Raw genomic sequence first — 18,730 nt, forward strand, 5'->3', positions numbered from 1 at the left:
TCGAACGTGCCCGTATTTGTCCCGTATTGCTCTCCGATATGTTATAGGTCTCGAAGGCCTATACAAGGGACGAGATGTTCATGATTAAAAGGTTTTAAATTCAAATGAATTTTGTGATCCAAGTTAGTATACTGAAAGTGTAAAGCTCCGGTAATGCCTCGAGCCCTATCCCGGTGTTGGATTCGGGCTAGGGGTGTTACAAAAGGTGTTACAAAAATAGTCACATTTGTTTGCCTCAAATTACAGTTTAGTCACTTATGTTTAAAATGTTACGTTTTAATCACTTACGTTATCATTTTGTTACGAAATGGCCACTGAGTTGTTAACGGTTGTTACTGGTGTAATGGAAATCTAAGGTGGCCCATTATTTCATCATATCAAACTAAAATTTGAGATCAAATTACACAACTAGTCCCTGTAACTTTTAAAATTTTTTTTTATTTTCCTTCTCTTCTTCTTCCTTTTATTTTTTTCCCTTCTCATATTTTTTACTGCAGAAACATAATATTGTCTCTAAAGGTTAAAATTTTAACCATATCATGCTCTCCATCTTTAGAGAATTTTTCAATTTTACGGGTGCTAAGATATATACCCATCTTTTTTTCTGCAGTTGAATAAATCATGTTAAAATTTAACATCTTTTAAATTCAATTGGCGTATTAGATCCCCATGTTTTGTAGCTAAAGAAAATTTAGAGGGAAATTAATAACTACACACAATAGAAATTCTTAAGGGAAATCAAAACTTAATATTGAATAGTAATAAAAAATTGAAAGTTGAAAGAAGAGAAATAAGTAAGCAGGTAAGAACATGAAGCTAGATTGAATGCTAAGACTAAAAGAACCATAAAATCTTCACTGGGAAAGCTAGGCAACAAACTAAAAAGTCACTAACTTTGCGAAGATCAAATTAAGGTATTACATAACAAAATATGAGAAACCCAAATTTTAATTCGATGCATAAAGATGAAATAACACAAGATTCAAACGAGAAAAAGAATGAAAATTTACAAACAAAAAATAAAATGATGCTTTGTTAAAGACTTGTAAGTAATATCCTTACATGCCCAACTAAGGAAAGCCCTACAGAAATTTTTAGGAAATTGAAAGGAAAAATGAGGGATTATGAGATGAGACAGACATGAATTGAAACATTAAAAGAAAAAGGATAAAGAAACAAAGAAGGAAGAAGAAGAGGTAGAAAAAAGAAAAAGAAAATCAAAGAGTTTTATTAAATTTTCTTATTTTGGATTGAATAAAAGTGATTATGTAGTGATGAATTGACATTTGATTAAAATTTTAATTTTAACCTTTAGTCACAATATTCTGCAGTAAAGAATATGAAAAGAGAAAAATAAATGGGAAGTAGAAGATAAGGAAAATAAAGAAATAAAAAGAAAATTTTAATTGTTCAAAAAAATAAAAGTTAAGGAATTAGTTATGTAATATGACCAAAAATTTTAATATGATATGATATGATGAAATAATAGGCCACATCAGATTGCCATTATACCATTAAGAGACCATTTCGTAATAAAACGATAACTTAAGTGAATAAAATATAATATTTCAAATATAAATGACTAAAATATAACTCGAAATAAGTAAAATAATTATTTTAATAATTTATTTTTTATTTAAATTTACGAAGAATGGGTTAAAACTTTATGAAGAACTCAAAATTAAAATTTGAATATTCTAACAACAAACGACAAAAACGATTTACGAGTTATCATCATCAGCATGCCGTTATTTTTCACTTTCTAGTTTAAATTATAGCATGTGAGACAGTATGAGGTCAGATATGATATTAAAGGGTTGATCCAATCTTTTTAGAACATTGAAAAAGATGGCTTCCTTTGTTCCTACCGTAAAGTAGGCAGCCTACTACTTTTTCTTCCTTGTGGACCATAAATCATCTAATCCCAACCATTTCCATTTCTTTAATTGCATTTCAACTTTGTTTTTATTTGAGAGCGCCTTATCACTTTAACTTTAGTCTTTGAAATTGCAAGGAATTTTTGCCTCCTTCGCCTTTATTCCTTTCACTTTTTCCTACCAATTATTTATATTTCCCCACTTACACACTGAATTATCATAGACATTATTATATTTGAAATCAAATTACATTTTATTTTTTTATTTAAAAAATAAGTAAATTAATTTTTCCATTATATCTAAGAGTAAACTGGTATTTTTGTTAAAATTTTTATTTATTATTGTTGTTAAAAATTGATCCATGTATACATTAGTATTAGGTATACATGACACATTGTGTGTCACTATCTCATTATTTTGTCAACCATACTGGTTTTTAAAAGTACAAATAGATGAAATTTTCAAGTGAAATGACTGTACAAAGATTAATTTACTATTTTTTAAATTTAAAAAACAAAATACAATTTAATTTTTAATACATACACTTACATTATACTTTTACTGCCTATACATATATAAATATGATAAATGCAGTAAAATACAAAGGATACCATTAACTTAGAAACAACACGAATCTTGTTTTTAAAAAGATTGTTGGATTGCATCCTCAATGATGTGCATCTGATGAAGGAAAAACAATTTTTGTTATATTCAGTACTTAGTCAATATTATTGAACCGTGAGCTCAGTGTCGGCATTGCAGCACAAGATAAGAACAAAGTTATAATTGAGATGATTCAGAATCCTTGAAATGGACCCCTTTTCCCTTTCCTTCTTCGGAAGCAAACATCAGTAGCAATAAGCGAGGAACATGTCTTAAAACTATTGACATGATGCAAGGTCAAGGAATAGTTGTATATTTTGGTTAAATAAAATGCTTTTGTCCCTTGAAGCAAAGCTAAAGGACCATTCGGCTTATTTCAAGATTGGAACTAACATTATGACACCAAACATGTAGATATTATTGGGTCAACCATTGTCTACTCTTTCCTCGGAGAAAAGGAAAAACAAATCCCTCATAAAGGAATAGCCCACCACGAAAAACAAATAAGGTAGTAGTGATCTCCAGTTCTCCATCCACTTTCTAGACTGCTGTTTTTATTTTGCAAATTACTTGTTAAATGGACTGTCATTTAATTGTACCGTAAGGCATGAGGATATTGTCCAAACCTCCATGTGGTTAGGTTTCCTTACCCGATTTCCATTGACTTCCATTAACATTACTTTTTCAATTTAAGGGGAATATATTATATATACCATGATGGCCAGAGCTGGACTTGTTTATATTTCATGGCTAGCAACTGCAAATTACAATAATATAAAGTATGGAACAATTAGAATTTGGTAATCTAAATGAATATTTTGTCCAATAAAGAGATCTCTAACTTTGGAAATTCAGAATTGTTCTCAATTAGATAAGCTTTATATGCATTGGATTCCCCGCAATTTACTAATAATTTCTTCTAGGGTTGAAAGAAAATTTGACCTTTCAATCGTTTTTTGAAGTCAAACAATTTGAAATATAGTTTCATCACTGATTTAGAAATGTTATATGCATGGCATGATAATGTATTTTTTAATATCCTTCCTATGGTTGAAATTTCATTACATCCCATTTCTTGAAAATCAAACCTAATAACACCGAAACAGATGGCTAGCTGTCTTCATCATAACACCTCCCATATTTCTTTATCAACCCGGGTATTAAATTTTGAATGGAACCATGTAGAAAAATCACTATTAATGGTGCTTTATCTGTTTCATCTTTGACATACACTAAAGCTCTACACTTCTCTTCCCTTTTGTCTCTTTCTTGCCTCTCTGTTCTCACTGTCTTCTTCTTCTTCACTTAACAGTGACTTGATTTGTAATGGATTGTTGTCTTTGAGCTTGCTTTTGTTATTAAACGAAGAAACCCTGCAAGATTTCAGCCTAGGGAAAAGATGAGTATCTGTCAGTTTCTGTTCTTTTTCTTTCCTTTGTTCACACTCTACACTCCAATGTCGGTTCATGCGAACACAGATCTTAGATCTTTAATGGAACTGAAGGCTTCTTTAGACCCAACAAACAAGATCCTCGAGTCATGGAAAAGCGATGGTGACCCTTGCAGTGGTTCCTTTGTCGGTGTGGCTTGTAATGAGCACCGTAAGGTGGATAACATTTCGTTACAGGGAAAGGGTCTTTCTGGTCAAGTCTCGCCTGCTATTGCGGGGCTCAAATGTCTCTCTGGTTTGTACTTGCATTACAATTCTCTGTCTGGGGAGATACCTAAAGAACTCTCCAATCTTCAAGAGTTAACTGATCTTTATCTTAATGATAATAATCTGTCCGGCACCATTCCTCCTCATATTGGTAACATGGCTGCTTTACAAGGTTAGTTCATCATTTGGCTTCTGAATTTTCGTTTATTCTTAGTTTTCAAAGTAGTAACAGTAAATCTTTTGCCTTGTAGTTGTGGATTTATGTTGCAATCGGTTGACAGGGAATATACCTACAGAGATAGGGGATTTGAAGGGATTAAGTGTTCTTTCTTTGCAACGAAATAGACTAGATGGTAAAATTCCAGCTAGCTTAGGGAACTTGGTAATGTTAAGAAGACTTGATTTGAGCTACAATCGTCTCTTTGGTGAAATTCCTACAACATTAGCTAATATTCTACAATTGGAAACTCTAGATGTTCGAAACAATACGCTATATGGAAACGTCCCTTCAGGTAAAATTGATTAAATATTGTTCATATATAATAATTCACGTTCTTTGTGTTAACTTAATACTGATTTGTAACCTGTAATGAATGAAAACCAAGGGCTTAAGAGGTTAAACGGAGGGTTCCTTGGTGACAACAATAGAGGTCTATGTGGAACAGGCTTTCCAACATTGAGAGTCTGTTCACGTTTTGACAATATGAACATTAACCAGCTTGAACCTTTCCGATCTGATCTGAATGACACGGTTCCAGGGGTTAACTCGCATATAGTACATAACCAAGGACATTGCAACCACACTCATTGCTCGAATCCGCTGAGATTCCCGAAATTACCTATTATTACAGGGGTTATTACAGTCGGTTTTGTTTTTATGTTTGCTGTATTTCTTGCAATTTTCCACTACCGTAGGAAGAAACAAAAGATTGGAAACACATGTGAATCTTCTGATGGGCGCCTTAGCACTGACCACCAAGCAAAGGAACTTCAAAGGAATGGAAGTGTTTCTCCGCTTGTAACACTCGAATATTCATATGGATGGGATCCGTTAGGTGATGGATGGGACAACATTGGATTTTCCAAGGAACATTTAGATAAGTTCAGATTCAATCTAGAAGAAGTCGAGTCCGCAACTCGGTGCTTTTCCGAGTTAAACTTACTAGGAAAGACCAATTTCTCATCAGTCTACAAAGGAGTACTAAGAGACGGTTATGTTGTCGCCATTAGGAGCATAAACGTAACCAGCTGCAAATCAGAAGAAGCAGAGTTTGTTAAAGGCTTGTACTTATTAACCTCCATGAGACATGAAAACCTCGTTAGGCTTCGAGGGTTTTGTTGTTCAAAGGGCAGAAGCGAATGTTTTCTCATTTATGACTTTGCTTCTAAGGGAAACCTGTCTAAGTATCTCGATGTTGAAGATGGAGGTGAACCGGTTCTTGACTGGCCAACAAGGATTTCCATCATCAATGGCATCGCAACAGGTATCGGATATTTGCATAAAAGTGAAGCAAGCAAGCCACCCATAGTCCACCGCAACATATCTGTAGAGAAAGTACTGATTGACCACCAATTTAGCCCATTGATCGCGGACTCTGGTCTCCATAAGATTCTTGCTGATGACATTGTGTACTCAGCTCTTAAAGTAAGTGCAGCCATGGGTTATCTAGCACCAGAATATGTTACCACAGGCAGATTTACAGAAAAGACTGACATATTTGCATTTGGAGTGATTATTCTCCAAATCCTGTCTGGTAAACTTCAACTCACAAGCTCAATGCGATTGGGAGCGGAATGTAGCAGGTTTGAAGATTTTGTTGACGCAAATCTAAAAGGAGAATTTTCGGAATCGATGGCTGCTAAGCTGGGGGAAATTGCACTTCGTTGCACCAATCAACACCCTAACGATAGACCATGCATGGAGACAATAATCAAAGAGCTAAATGACATTTCATGATTTCTTGATGTACATTCTTTTTTTATACCCACAAAGCGATGAAATGATAGGATCAAAGAGGTTTATTACTGCTTTTGGTTGGTTGTTTATGGTATCATTTCGACATAAACTAGAACTATCAGTTAACCACGCAAATCATTAAGATTTTTAATGGTATCATAATATATTATCAATTTGTTACTACTTTTTTTTAGCATATTAATATATTACTTACTTAAAAGATTAAGTAAATAATTACTTAAATTAATAAAAATTAATTATTATTTAATCAAATAAATTTCCAAAAAAAAAGTTAAATCCCTGCATAAACAGTAGGATTGAACAAAGAAACCAAAAAAACTCAAAAAATCAATTCAAACTAATGCATTGAGATAAAATGAGTACCTTATTTGTTACTACCTTATTTGTTTCAAGTTAATGTTATCATCCAAACCTTACAGTTCATTTCAAGTTTGGTTTTTTCATAAGTAATTCATTTTATCCAACTCAGACCGAATGAAAAAAAAAATATTTAAAGAATTAGTCCTAATAAAATAATGGATGGACCCTTTCGATATCTATATGTACTAATTTATGTAATCCAGTTACTATGTTATTTAAAAAAAAACTAAATATCATCATACTAAAAGTTATTTAATTCACTTTATAAATGTATAAATGTATAAATAAATTTAGAGCACATATTATGATTATTATGAAAAAAAATAAAAATTACAATATTAAAGTTTAAAATTTTCAAACTCCTTCAAATCAAACCAAACCATAATTACTGATTTCAAATATTTGGACTTTACTATTCAATTTTAAAAATCAGAAAATGAAAAATACAATTCGATTTAAATTTTATCCGAAACCCAAATTAAACCCAACCAGACACACAGCAACAACTTAACACTAGTATGGCATTAAAAACTTCAAACAAAACTAACAGTTATAATGTTTCTATTATTTTAAAAGTGATGACATTAGAAATGGACACGTAAGTAGAAGTAAAAATAATAATTTATCCAAAAACAAAATTTGTATTTGACTTTTCTCGGTTAATTTAGTAAAAAATGTAGGGTTTTTTTTAAAAAAATGTCAATTTTTAGAAAATTAAGGAAATAGATAAATTTTGGAGAGAGTGTCTGAAAATGTGTCTAGCTAGACCTATTTTTTGCGTAGTTGGCAGGAAAGTGCGCCTGGCTGAAAGTGTTTTCCTCTTAGTTAGCAAGAAAGTATGTCAAGTTGGGCCCTTTCCTCCAATAATAAATTTTCAACGGTCAAATTTCAAATCTGACCAACAGTAAAATTATAAATAAACCAATGGTAACTTCTTTTCTATATAAACGCAGGCCGTTCTCCACTCTTTTCATTCAAATCCAATTCTCTCCGTCCTCTCTATTCTCTCAAGATTAATTCTAATTTTTCCAATAAATTTCTATAAAAACATTCTAGTTTTACTTTATTATTTCGTAAATTATTCATTTTAATTAATTTTTCACGAATGACAAATTCTCTTATTCGTTTTGACGACAAGCACATTTGCGCCGTGTAATTGGCCATCGTAAGGAAAAATTTATATTTTTATTAATCTTAATTAATTTAATTTTAAATTTTTTAAATTTATAATTTATTTTGTTGATATAAATAGACAGATGATCGGGTTTTGGAAGGGTTCATACACAATTGATCAAAGAGTGCACCTAATGCAATTCGTCATCATTTGCAAAATGCGAGGTTCTTACATGCATCTCGTATGCTCGGGGGTTGTAAATTGTATTCCACATTTATCAGCGCATTGGTAGAAATATAGAGACTCGAGACACATATATTCCATCTTCCATACGGTGAGTATACAATCACAATGGAGGACATGGCTTTACAATTAGTCTTACTAGTGGATGGGGGAGTTGTTACAAGGCCAGTGATCGTTCCCGATAGGAAGGACCTTTGCGACGCACTATTAGGGAAGGTGCGGAACAAGTTTCAAAGTGGTTGGATGGAGACAAAATGGTTGGAAGATAATTTCGGTGAACTTGATGAGCACGCGACTACCCTAAAAAATGAATAATATGCCCAAGCATTCATCTTGAGGTTAATCAGGGACCTTCTAATGCCCGATAAATCTCAAAATTTGGTACACATAAGGTGGCTATTACATCTGGTTGACTTCAAAGAATGCGGTCAACTCAGTTAGGGATCAACCGTGTTGGCCACGTTGTATCGAGAGTTGTGCTGGGCAACTAAACCGGATTATAACAACCCATTTTTAGTGAAATCGGAATAATGTTTTCGGGACCACAAATCCGAGTCAGAAAGAAAATTTATTTTAATAATATTTCATGGTCTACATTATGATAGGAAAGACGTATAAAAGTTTTGATAAGAAAATTTTACCAATTACATGTTTAATTGTGGAAAGGACCAAATTGCATAAAATGCAAAAGTTGAATTCTAGTAGCTATAAGTATCAAATAGTTATAGAATTCAAAATTTGAGGTCCTTATATGGTAATTAGACCATTAAAGAAAATTTATTAGATATTTTAGGTGAATCATCCATGGAAAATTAGAAAAAGAAAAGGACTAAATTGAAAAGTAGAAAAATTAAAAGATGATAAATTAAATAAAGGTTTAATATCATCATTTTATATCATCTTCATCCCCAAATACATGGAAACCCTAGAAAAGAGAAATCAAGCTTTCTTGGCTTAATTAGGTAAGTAATCTTGTCTTGTTTTTAGTAATTTTTATATTTTTGAAATCTGAATAACCCAATCTAGCTATTTTAGGGATCAATTTGTAAAAATATTAAAGTATTGAAAATTTTCCATGGATGAATATGCTAAAAATATGAAATGTATGGTAGAAAATAAAAGGTTGTTGATAGATAAACAACTTTTGTAAAGTGAATTTTTATGAAATTGTGATTTAGGGACTAAATTGTAAAGATGTAAAATTCATGAAAATTTTCTGATTTTTATTAAATATATTGTTGTAAATGTTATATGTAAAAATAGGTTAGGCTTGGAATAAGGAGTAAATTGCATGAATTTCATTTTTCGAGCCTAGGGACGAAATTGTCATTTATGAAAATTATAGGGGCAAAATGGTAATTTTTCTTAGGATGTGAATTGAATTAAATTGAGTATGAAATGGATTAAATTGATGTTAAATCATTTATATAGATCCAAAAAGACCTAATACTGAGTTAGATCGAGGAAAACAAAAAGTATTAGATTAGTAGATCCTTATATACGAACGTTTATCGAGGCAAGTTCGTGTAACTAAATTATGTATATTTTCATGTTTAAATTGAATGTTGTATATGTGAATTATGAATTTGTTATGTATATGAAATTGGTTATATATCCGACATGCTTAAGAATTAATTAAGTCCCATTTGAATAGATGAAATTCGATAGATACAAGTTTTTTCCCGAATTGGGTGTGGTCTTGCATATGTTGTGGACACACCACATCTCAAAAGAGCATCCTGTTATTAACCCTTTCGAGCTTCCTGTTATATGGTTCAGCAAGCTTCCCGTTATAGCTCTTCGGAGCGTCCCAATAAGTTGTAATCCTACATGTGTTGTAGACACACCTTAGCTCTTATGAGCATCCTGATTATAGGCTCTTTATGAGCTTCCTGCTAAATTGGCTCTTTGTGAGCTTCCCAATAGTGCTTGCTTGAACTTCCTAATATATGGCTATCCGGAGCTTCCAGTTACATGGCTCTTTGTGAGCTTCCTGATAGGCTCTTTGTGAGCTTCCCGATATGGTTCTTTGTGAACTTCCCGATTATGACTCTTATGAGTTTCCCGTTATATAGCCTAGATAAGCTTCCTGAAATGGCTCTATGTGAGCTTTCCGTTACAAAGCTTGAGATTGTACTTCCCGATTATGTACTCTAAAGAGTACCCTTTGTGTAAGAATTAGCAGATCAATGATAAGTACATCTTGTGTGTACTACCTGAATATCCATTGGTATTTCAATGATTCAACGGACAAAACTCTTAATATGAGAAAATATGAGAATTAAATGAATTATATCTTGAATATCCTTGAAATACCTAGAAGTGGATGTATGATGAGCTCATCTTTGTTTTCTTGATAAATATATAACATTCCATGGCTAACTTCTTTGGCGTGAGCATGTATTTAGGCAATTGGCCACATAGTTTTGGATGCATGTTTGTATGCTTACTTTAAATGAATATGATTGGTAAGTTAATTTCCTGTTATATGAACTTACTAAGCATTTGAAATGCTTACTTGATTTTCTTTTCTTTGTTTTATAGTGCTCGGAAGCTCATAAAGGTTGGAATCGGTCGGAGCATCATCACACTATCCTTCAGCCCATTTTAGTATAAATAGAAAACTTATTTTGGTATAATGGCATGTATAGGCTAACTAGGCCAATATAGGCATATATTGGTTGTTTGTAATCTAGCCATTGGAATGGCTAATGATAGTATGTTTAGTGAAAATATTTATATATATGATGTTATAACATGGTTAACATATGTGTGCTTGATATGATTTGATTGAACTATGAAAAGCATATATGTATTACAAAAGGTAAGTTTGAATCCATGTGATGATATATCTTATATAATGTTATTATTGGCTTGGTTTAAATGTCTTGAATTGGTTGGTATATGTATGTATGTATTGGTGTAGGTTGAAGATAATTTGGTTGAGAAAAGTTTTCATGAAAATGGCTTATTTTCATCCACACAGGCGTGTGGTTTAGCCGTGTGTCCCCTACATCTTTAAAATTTAGAAACAGAATACTCAGAATTGTTCATACAGGCAGAGACACAGGCGTGTGTCTAAGCCATGTATGACACACGGCCTAGCACACGAGCGTGTGTCTTGGCCGTGTGAATCCTGAACCTAATTTGTGAAAATTAAATTGTCCACACGGCCTAGCACATAGGCGTGTATCTGGCCGTGTGACTCAAGTCAGAGAGTTACACGGGTAAGGACACAGGCTGGAACACAGCCATGTGCCTCACATCGAATGCCCACATGGCCTAGGACACGGGCGTGTCATTGGCCGTGTGAGCCACACAGCTTGGTCACACGGGTGTGTGTCCCCTACACCTAAGAAAAATTTTGAAATTTCGTGAAAAAATTTATGTGATCCCGGTTTAGTTTCGACTCAATTCTAATATGTATTTAGGGTCTCGAGGATCCATGTGAGGGATATTATGATTGGATGTGAATGAATTTTGTAAAATGAATAGTAAATGACATGAAATAACTGTAATTGAGCTGTTAATTCTAGTAATGCTCTATAACCCTGTTTCGGCGACAGATACGGGTTAGGGGTGTTACATGGATAAGATGTCAATTGGTGGTTGCTTGTTTTTACTACAATCATGGGCGTGGTGGCAGCTACCATTTTTACGTCCCTAAGTCGATACCCCTTATACATTCACACTGTTGACAAGGTAAAATTTATTTGATAATAATATAGTTATCATAGTAAATGTTGTTTATTTTTTATATGTTTGAATTAACATATTGTTTGAGTAGGTGGAACTTTAGGCTAAGTTATGTGGGACTACAGAAGCAACTTGAAGATATCCGACTGCTATTAGATCAATGTTCGGAAGTCGAGGTTAGTTATTGAATTTTTAAACATATAATAATTACGTAATGATTTGGAATTAATATTTTGTAGATTACAAAACATATAACTGTGTACTACAATTTGAATGGATGTCATATGTCGATCCGACAATCGTAAAATGCATCTTACCCGAAAATTTGGCCAATTGAAGTATGTGGGATGTAAGGGTACCATTGGTAGTTTACGCAACGGTGGAGATACACAATTTCAATTGAGTGATGTGGTAGTTCGGATGGAGGCAAAATATTCTGTTGCCACAGCAAGACACTGAAGCACTGCACAAGCTTGATTTATGGGAGAAAATCGACGAAAATTAGTAGGAACTCTGTAAGGAATATCTCGACATTTTGGATCATAGGAACGATTTCATACTCATATGCAAACCTTTTTTCGCACCGGAAATGGCGACCTCTACGAAGTACATGCCATGATTTAGACACCACGAGAAGCCATATCTACTTTCAATAAAAGCGAGGAGTAGGGAAATTCGTCCAAAAAGGCCACAACGACCACCCCGAAACCCTAGGTTCGAACCACGTTGCGCGATGGTTTTGTCATCAGCTTCAACCCAACAAGGGGCATCGATGTCTACACCACATCCTTGTAATGGCCTAAATTCAAGGTTATCAGAACAGTGGTTTCGTAACCACAAATTTGATTTAAAGAGAAATTTATTTTTATATTTTTGCATGAATATTGATATGATAGGAAAATCGTATGAAATATCAATAGAAAAATTTTACTGATTTAGTGGTTGGTTAGAAAATGAAATTATTGAAGAAATTGGGTAAAAACAAGGTATCGAGACCTCGATCTCGTAAAATCGAGTAGAAAATATTTTTATAAATATTTATTAAATGTTAGTAATGTGGTATTAAAATTTCGTTAGGAAATTTTAATATTTGGGTAGTCAATTAAATGAAAAGGGCTAAATTGGAAAATGTGTAAAAGTGGCTGAGAAGATTAAATAGTTTAAGTGTCTAATGAGAAAGGATTTAAAAGGAAATTAGACCTAAAATTTATTTGGGCTGGACGGCAAGGGCATGAAATCAGCAAAAAAATGGATGATTTAAGTGCAAAATTGGAATATTGCATAATTAACTAAATAAAATTAGGAATGATATGGAAATATCTAGATTTCTTGTGATTTCTCTTATTCTCATCAGCCAAAACGCCATAGGAGGGGTTCCTTAAGCCGGTATTTCATAATTTTTTCACCAAGTGAGTTAATCCTTGCCTTTTTCTTGTAATTTTTGTGTTTTTAAAACTTTTACAGCTAGGTCCTACTATTAAATTCATTAGTTTTTGATTTCATAGATGAAATTGAAAGTCGCTATGGTTGAGTGTTGTAATTTTATGATGAAATAGCATGAAATTGAAGATTTAATTTGTTTATGAGATGATTTTATTAGGTAATTTCAATAGGAATTGATTTTTAAGACCTAATTGTGAAAATGTTTGGAATTAAAGTCTAGTGCTGAAATTCTGATTCCCAAAGGTTATAAAGTAGTTTAAAGTGATATAATAAAGTGTTAATTGAGAAAAAGCAGCTCAATTGAGAGGTTAATTGAGCATGGATGAAATTATCATCTATTAAAAGCTTAGGGTAAAAATGGTAATAAACATCTTGCACTAAAACAGTTTTGGACAGTAACAGTAGGCTAACTTTGAAAACTCACCATAAATTGTGAAATCGAATTAGAGTATGAACAAAATATGGAATTAAATCTTATTGAGTCTAGTTTCTCATAGAAGAAACATTGTAAGAAATGGAATTGTAAATCATGAGATATATTAAATTTTGTGAGACAAGGTTAGAATGAATTCGGGTTCCCCTGTTTTGAATTTGGAAAATCATCAAAAATTGGAGAAAAATAATTATGGGTTAAAATTTACATGTTTAAATTATTAATGAGTCCATTTTCAATAGAAACAAACGAAAACATCATCCAAATTTTTTACTAAGAGATAATTAATTTTTTGAAAAGAAAGGTCGAAGCTATCAGACAACAAAACAAGGGTAAGTTCGAAGATTTTATTCTACTTATTGGCTAAACCAAAAATTCTGAAAATATTACGGTAGAAAGGTATTTAAGTCTAGTTTCAGAAACATCAAGCAGTTTTTAATTTGAAATTCTTTAGCTTGAGGTATAAATAATTTAGTGACTACGACTCAAGTAGACAGCTTTGAATGAACTATAAATAATAGTGGAATTGTAGAGAATGTTACATATAAACATGAAATGTATTAAATTGATGATTAATTTATTTATTTAGATCCAGAAAATTCAAATACGAAGTTAGATCGAGAAAAGGAAAAAGTTCGGGATTAGTAGATTTTTTGTATACGAACAAGTATCGAGGTAAGTTCGTGTAACTTGAATTATATTCTTAAATGCTTGAAATGCATGTTATTGATGTGAATATGATTTAAATGTTCATTGTATGAAAATTGATAAAACATTGATATATTTGATTAAAAAAAGGGGAAGAAATCTCAGTTTAATGAAAGGAAAATTCGATGGATCTCTGAAAAGGAATTGACAGTAAAAAGGATTTAGCCTGGACAGATGATCCTATCCTGATATAGCCCTCTCGAAGAATATGTGTAAAATGGTTTTAGCTTAGACAGGTATTTCGAATTAGGGTCTGAATTTAGCCTGGACTAGTAATTCAGATCCAAGCTCATTAGAGTAATTATCGTTGCAGGGGATTTAGCCTGGACTGATAATCCCGACAATACTCTATGAGTTTATATTACAGGGGATTTAGCCTGGACTGGTAATCCCGCTGTAAGGATGAGGTTCGCGGGAGTGTGCTCTTTGAAATGGAAATGTGCGCACATGAATATGAATTGACGGACCTGGAATTGTACACTAAAAGTGTAACTCTAAAAATCCATCGAAAGTCTAAGAAATTCAACGGGATAAATATGGGAAATAATAAGGGTAATAGAAAACATGGAATTGATGAGCTCATCAATCATTAATCTTTGTATTGAACTCATATGATGCTATTTAATTAACGTTTTGTTTGAGTTTGCGTGTGATAGGTAAATGGTAAATTAAGTGGATGTATGAATATTAATTGTATTGTATTGAAAATATTAGGTATGTAATAGCTAACTTTTAATGATGTCGGGAATAGTGGTTCGAGACCACTAAATTCAAAAAATAAGCTCGTAAATTTATTTATTTAATAATTATGAGCCAAATGTGATTTTTGAGAGATTTTTAAATTAATAATTTGTGTTTTATAAAGATTTATTAAGTCAAGAAATTGAAGAAAACAGTTATCGAGATCTCAATTTTATAAATCAAGCCGTAAATATTTTTATAAATATTTATGGAGTATCAATAAGGTAGTATTAAAATTTCGTCAGAAAATTTTAACGTTTGGGTGGTTAATTAAATAAAAAGGACTAAATTGAAAAAAGTGTAAAAGATGCTAAAAGGATTAAATAGCTCAATTGTCAAATGAGAAAGGACCTAAAGTGCAAATAAGCCCAAAGGAGATATTTTGGGCAGCAATAGCTGAGAAAAATCAGGAAAAGGGTGAAATGAGGGTAACATTGGAAAATTTCCAAAATAAGCTAAATAAAAATGGGACCAAATTGGAATATCTAGAATTCTCTTCATTTTTCTTTATTTTCATCAGCTGAAAAATAGCCATGGAAGAGGGTTCAAGCTGGTTTTCATTCTCTAGCTACATGTAAGTTTAATTCTTGCTTTCTCCTTGAAATTTCTATGTTTTTGGACTTTTACAATTGGGTCCAACTTACTATTTCATTAGTTTTTGATTTCATGGCTAATTTTTAAAGTTATTATGGATGAGTGCTGGAAGAATATGATGAATAAACATAGAATTGAAGCTTTAATTTTGATATATGATAACTTTATCAAGTAAAATTGATGGAAATTGATTTTAGGACCTAATTGTGAAAATTTTTAGAATTAAAGTCTAATGCTGAAATTATGATTTCCAAAAGTTGTAAAGTAGTCTAAAGTGATAGAATAAAGTTTTAATTGAGAAAAATCAGCTCAATTGAGACGCTAATTGAGTAGGGATGAAATTGTTATTTATTAAAAGCTTAGGGGAAAAAATGGTAATAAATAGCTTGCACTAAAACAATATTGGACAGCAGCAGTAGGCTAAATTTAAAAAAGCACCATAAATTTTAGAAATTGAATTAGAAGATGAAAAAAAATGAAATTAAAGCTTATTGAGTCTAGTTTCTCATAGAAGAAACAGTGTAAGCAATGAATTTGTAAATCATGAGATATAATGAATTTTGTGAGACAAGGTCAGAATGAATTCGGTTCCCCTATTCTGAGTTTGGAAAATCATCAAAAATTGGAGAAAATAATTAGGAAATTAAATTTATATGCTTAGAATTTTGAATGAGTCTATTTTCAATAAAAATAAACGGGAATATTATTTGAATTTTGTATAAGGAGATAATTAATTTTTAGTGAAGAAGGGTCGGAACTGTCAGACAGCAGAACATGGGTGACTTTAATGATTAAACTGCCAAAAATTTTGAAAATTTTATGGTAAGAATATATGTGAGTCTAGTTTTAGATAAAATTTACGGATCTTAACTTTGAGTTCTGTAGCTCAAGATATAAATAATTTAGTGACTATGACTCAAATGGACAGCTTTGAATATACATATAAGTAAATAGTGAAATTATTGATAATGTTACTTATAAGCATATTATATAAATTTAAGGATGTGGAATGGAGAGGAGGACGAGGAGAATATGTATGAATATTCATCTAGCATGGCTAATTTGCATGTTTTAGGCTCAAGGACTAAATTGAATAAAAGTAAAACTTTATGGGCAATTTTGTAAAAATTTCAGAAATGACCAAATTTCATGAAATGGATTATTTTATTATTTAAATTAAAAATTTGAATGAAATTATTAATTTAGTTCAAGATCGGGGAAAAACATGTTTTAGAGATTAAATTGAAAAGTGTTGAAATTATGGAAAATTCTGATATTTTATAGAATTCATGGGTTGTTATCAATATGTATGAGAATAATAGCTGGAAATAAGGATTAAATTGCAAGAATTTTATTTTCCTGACCCTAAGGATGAAATTGTCATTAAATAAAAGTTTAGGGGCAAAATGGTAATTTTGCCTAGAGCATTAATTAAATGCATTAGAATATGAAATGAATGAAAATGATGGTCAAATTTATTTATAAAGATTCAGACGACTCAAATAAGAGACTTGATCGTAGAAAAGAAAATATATCAGATTAATGAAATTATAAACATAAACAAGCAATGAGGTAAGTTTGTATAACTTGAATTGTATTTTAAATACTTGAAATATGTGGTTATGTGATGAAAATATGATTTGAATGTTCAATTCATGATAATTGATGAAATATTGATAATACTTGATATAAATTGAAAATAAATCCCGGTTGAATGGAATGGAATTCGATAGCTCATTGGAAAAGGAATTGATGGTAAAAAGGATCGAGCCCGGACGGGTGATCCTATTCTGATATAGCCCTCCCGAAGAATATGTGGAAAATAGATTTAGCCCGGATGGGTAATCCGAATTAGGGTCTGAATTTAGCCTAGGCTAGTAATTCAGATCCAAGCTCATTAGAGTAATTGTCGTTGCAGGGGATTTAGCCTGGACTGGTAATCCCGAAAATACTCTATGAGTTTATATTACAGGGGATTTAGCCTGGACTGGTAATCCCGCTGTAAGGATGAGGCTCGCGGGAGTGTGCTTTCTGAAATGAAATGTGCAAGACCATGGTTGAAAGATACCATGGGAACATGATATTAAATGTGTAAGACAATGGTTGAAAGACACCATGGCAACATGATATGAAATGTGTAAGACCATGGTTGAAAGATGCCATGGCAACAGGATATAAAATGTGTAAGACCATGGTTGAAAGATACCATGGCAACGTGACATGAAAAAAATAAGACCATGGTTGAAAGATACCATGGCAACATGACGGGAATGAATAAGACCACGGTTGAAAGATACCATGGCAATGTAACGTGAAATGAACAAGACCATGGTTGAAAGATACCATGGCAACCTGACAGAAAATGAGTAAGACCATAGTTGAAAGACACTATGGCATCATGCCAAAGATAAATAAGACCGTGGATGGGAGATGCTATGACATCGGTTGAACAATTGATATTCAGGTAATATGTATCAGATGATGTATGTGATGAGGTTATCTTATGGATATGTATGAATCTGTCTTAAAAATATGTTAAATTGGATTGGTTAATTTGGATTGATCTCGGTTTAAAATTGCAGGGAAGGTTAGATATCTATAAAGGGGTTATATTGAGTTCATAAAAAAATTGCAGTTTTGCGAAAAATTTCCTATAGTTTCGATTTAATTCCGGTTTGGTCCCGATGTATGTTTTGGGCTTCGGAGGCCCATCTAAGGGACGTCATAACATGTTTCGGTAAACAAATAGCATTTAACTCGTAATAATGGAAAAATTAATTCGTTAAACTCCTGTAATGCCTCTTACCCTATTCCAGCAATGAGTACGGGTAAGGGGTGTTATAATTCTGGTTAGTTTCCTCCATATTTTCCTATTTCTTTCACTAACCTCATGTATTTTACACAAGCACTACACTATGCACCACCCCACCTTGTATCTACACATTCTCTAGGTGTGTTTTTTGCGGCACCTCTGTCCCCAGCATATTACGCCTCGATGATAACATCGATGCTGACACCAATGCCTACGTATCCACTAACAACAATGATTTCGGGATATCATCCGCAATCAGTTTATGCGACACCATACACTTATCTATCGATAGTGTCGCAAACACCCCCGCGTCATTGCTTTATCCAACTTGTGACCGCATAACAGCCGCAGACTGGGACCTTTACATACACTTCAACTCGTGACTGTATAAAGCACCATCACCCAGAAACCTGACTTCTATAGGATGAGTTTCTAAGGTAATGGACTCATCTCGACATGACATATGAAATG

The 18,730-nt window shown here is 32.5% G+C and overlaps 1 protein-coding gene across 1 annotated transcript; it reads left to right on the forward strand.

The window, feature by feature from the left end:
- The first annotated feature begins 3,283 nt into the window (after positions 1-3,283).
- LOC107895121 (LRR receptor-like serine/threonine-protein kinase RGI5) lies at positions 3,284-6,274 on the forward strand. The gene is made up of 3 exons (XM_016820352.2): positions 3,284-4,309; positions 4,389-4,649; positions 4,743-6,274. The coding sequence occupies exons 1-3, from the start codon at positions 3,880-3,882 to the stop codon at positions 6,092-6,094; spliced, it is 2,043 nt and encodes a 680-aa protein (XP_016675841.1). The 5' UTR covers positions 3,284-3,879; the 3' UTR covers positions 6,095-6,274.
- The last annotated feature ends 12,456 nt before the right edge of the window (positions 6,275-18,730 follow it).

The sequence above is a fragment of the Gossypium hirsutum genome, chromosome A08 (assembly GCF_007990345.1).
Source record: "Gossypium hirsutum isolate 1008001.06 chromosome A08, Gossypium_hirsutum_v2.1, whole genome shotgun sequence".
NCBI classification, from domain to species: Eukaryota; Viridiplantae; Streptophyta; class Magnoliopsida; order Malvales; family Malvaceae; genus Gossypium; species Gossypium hirsutum.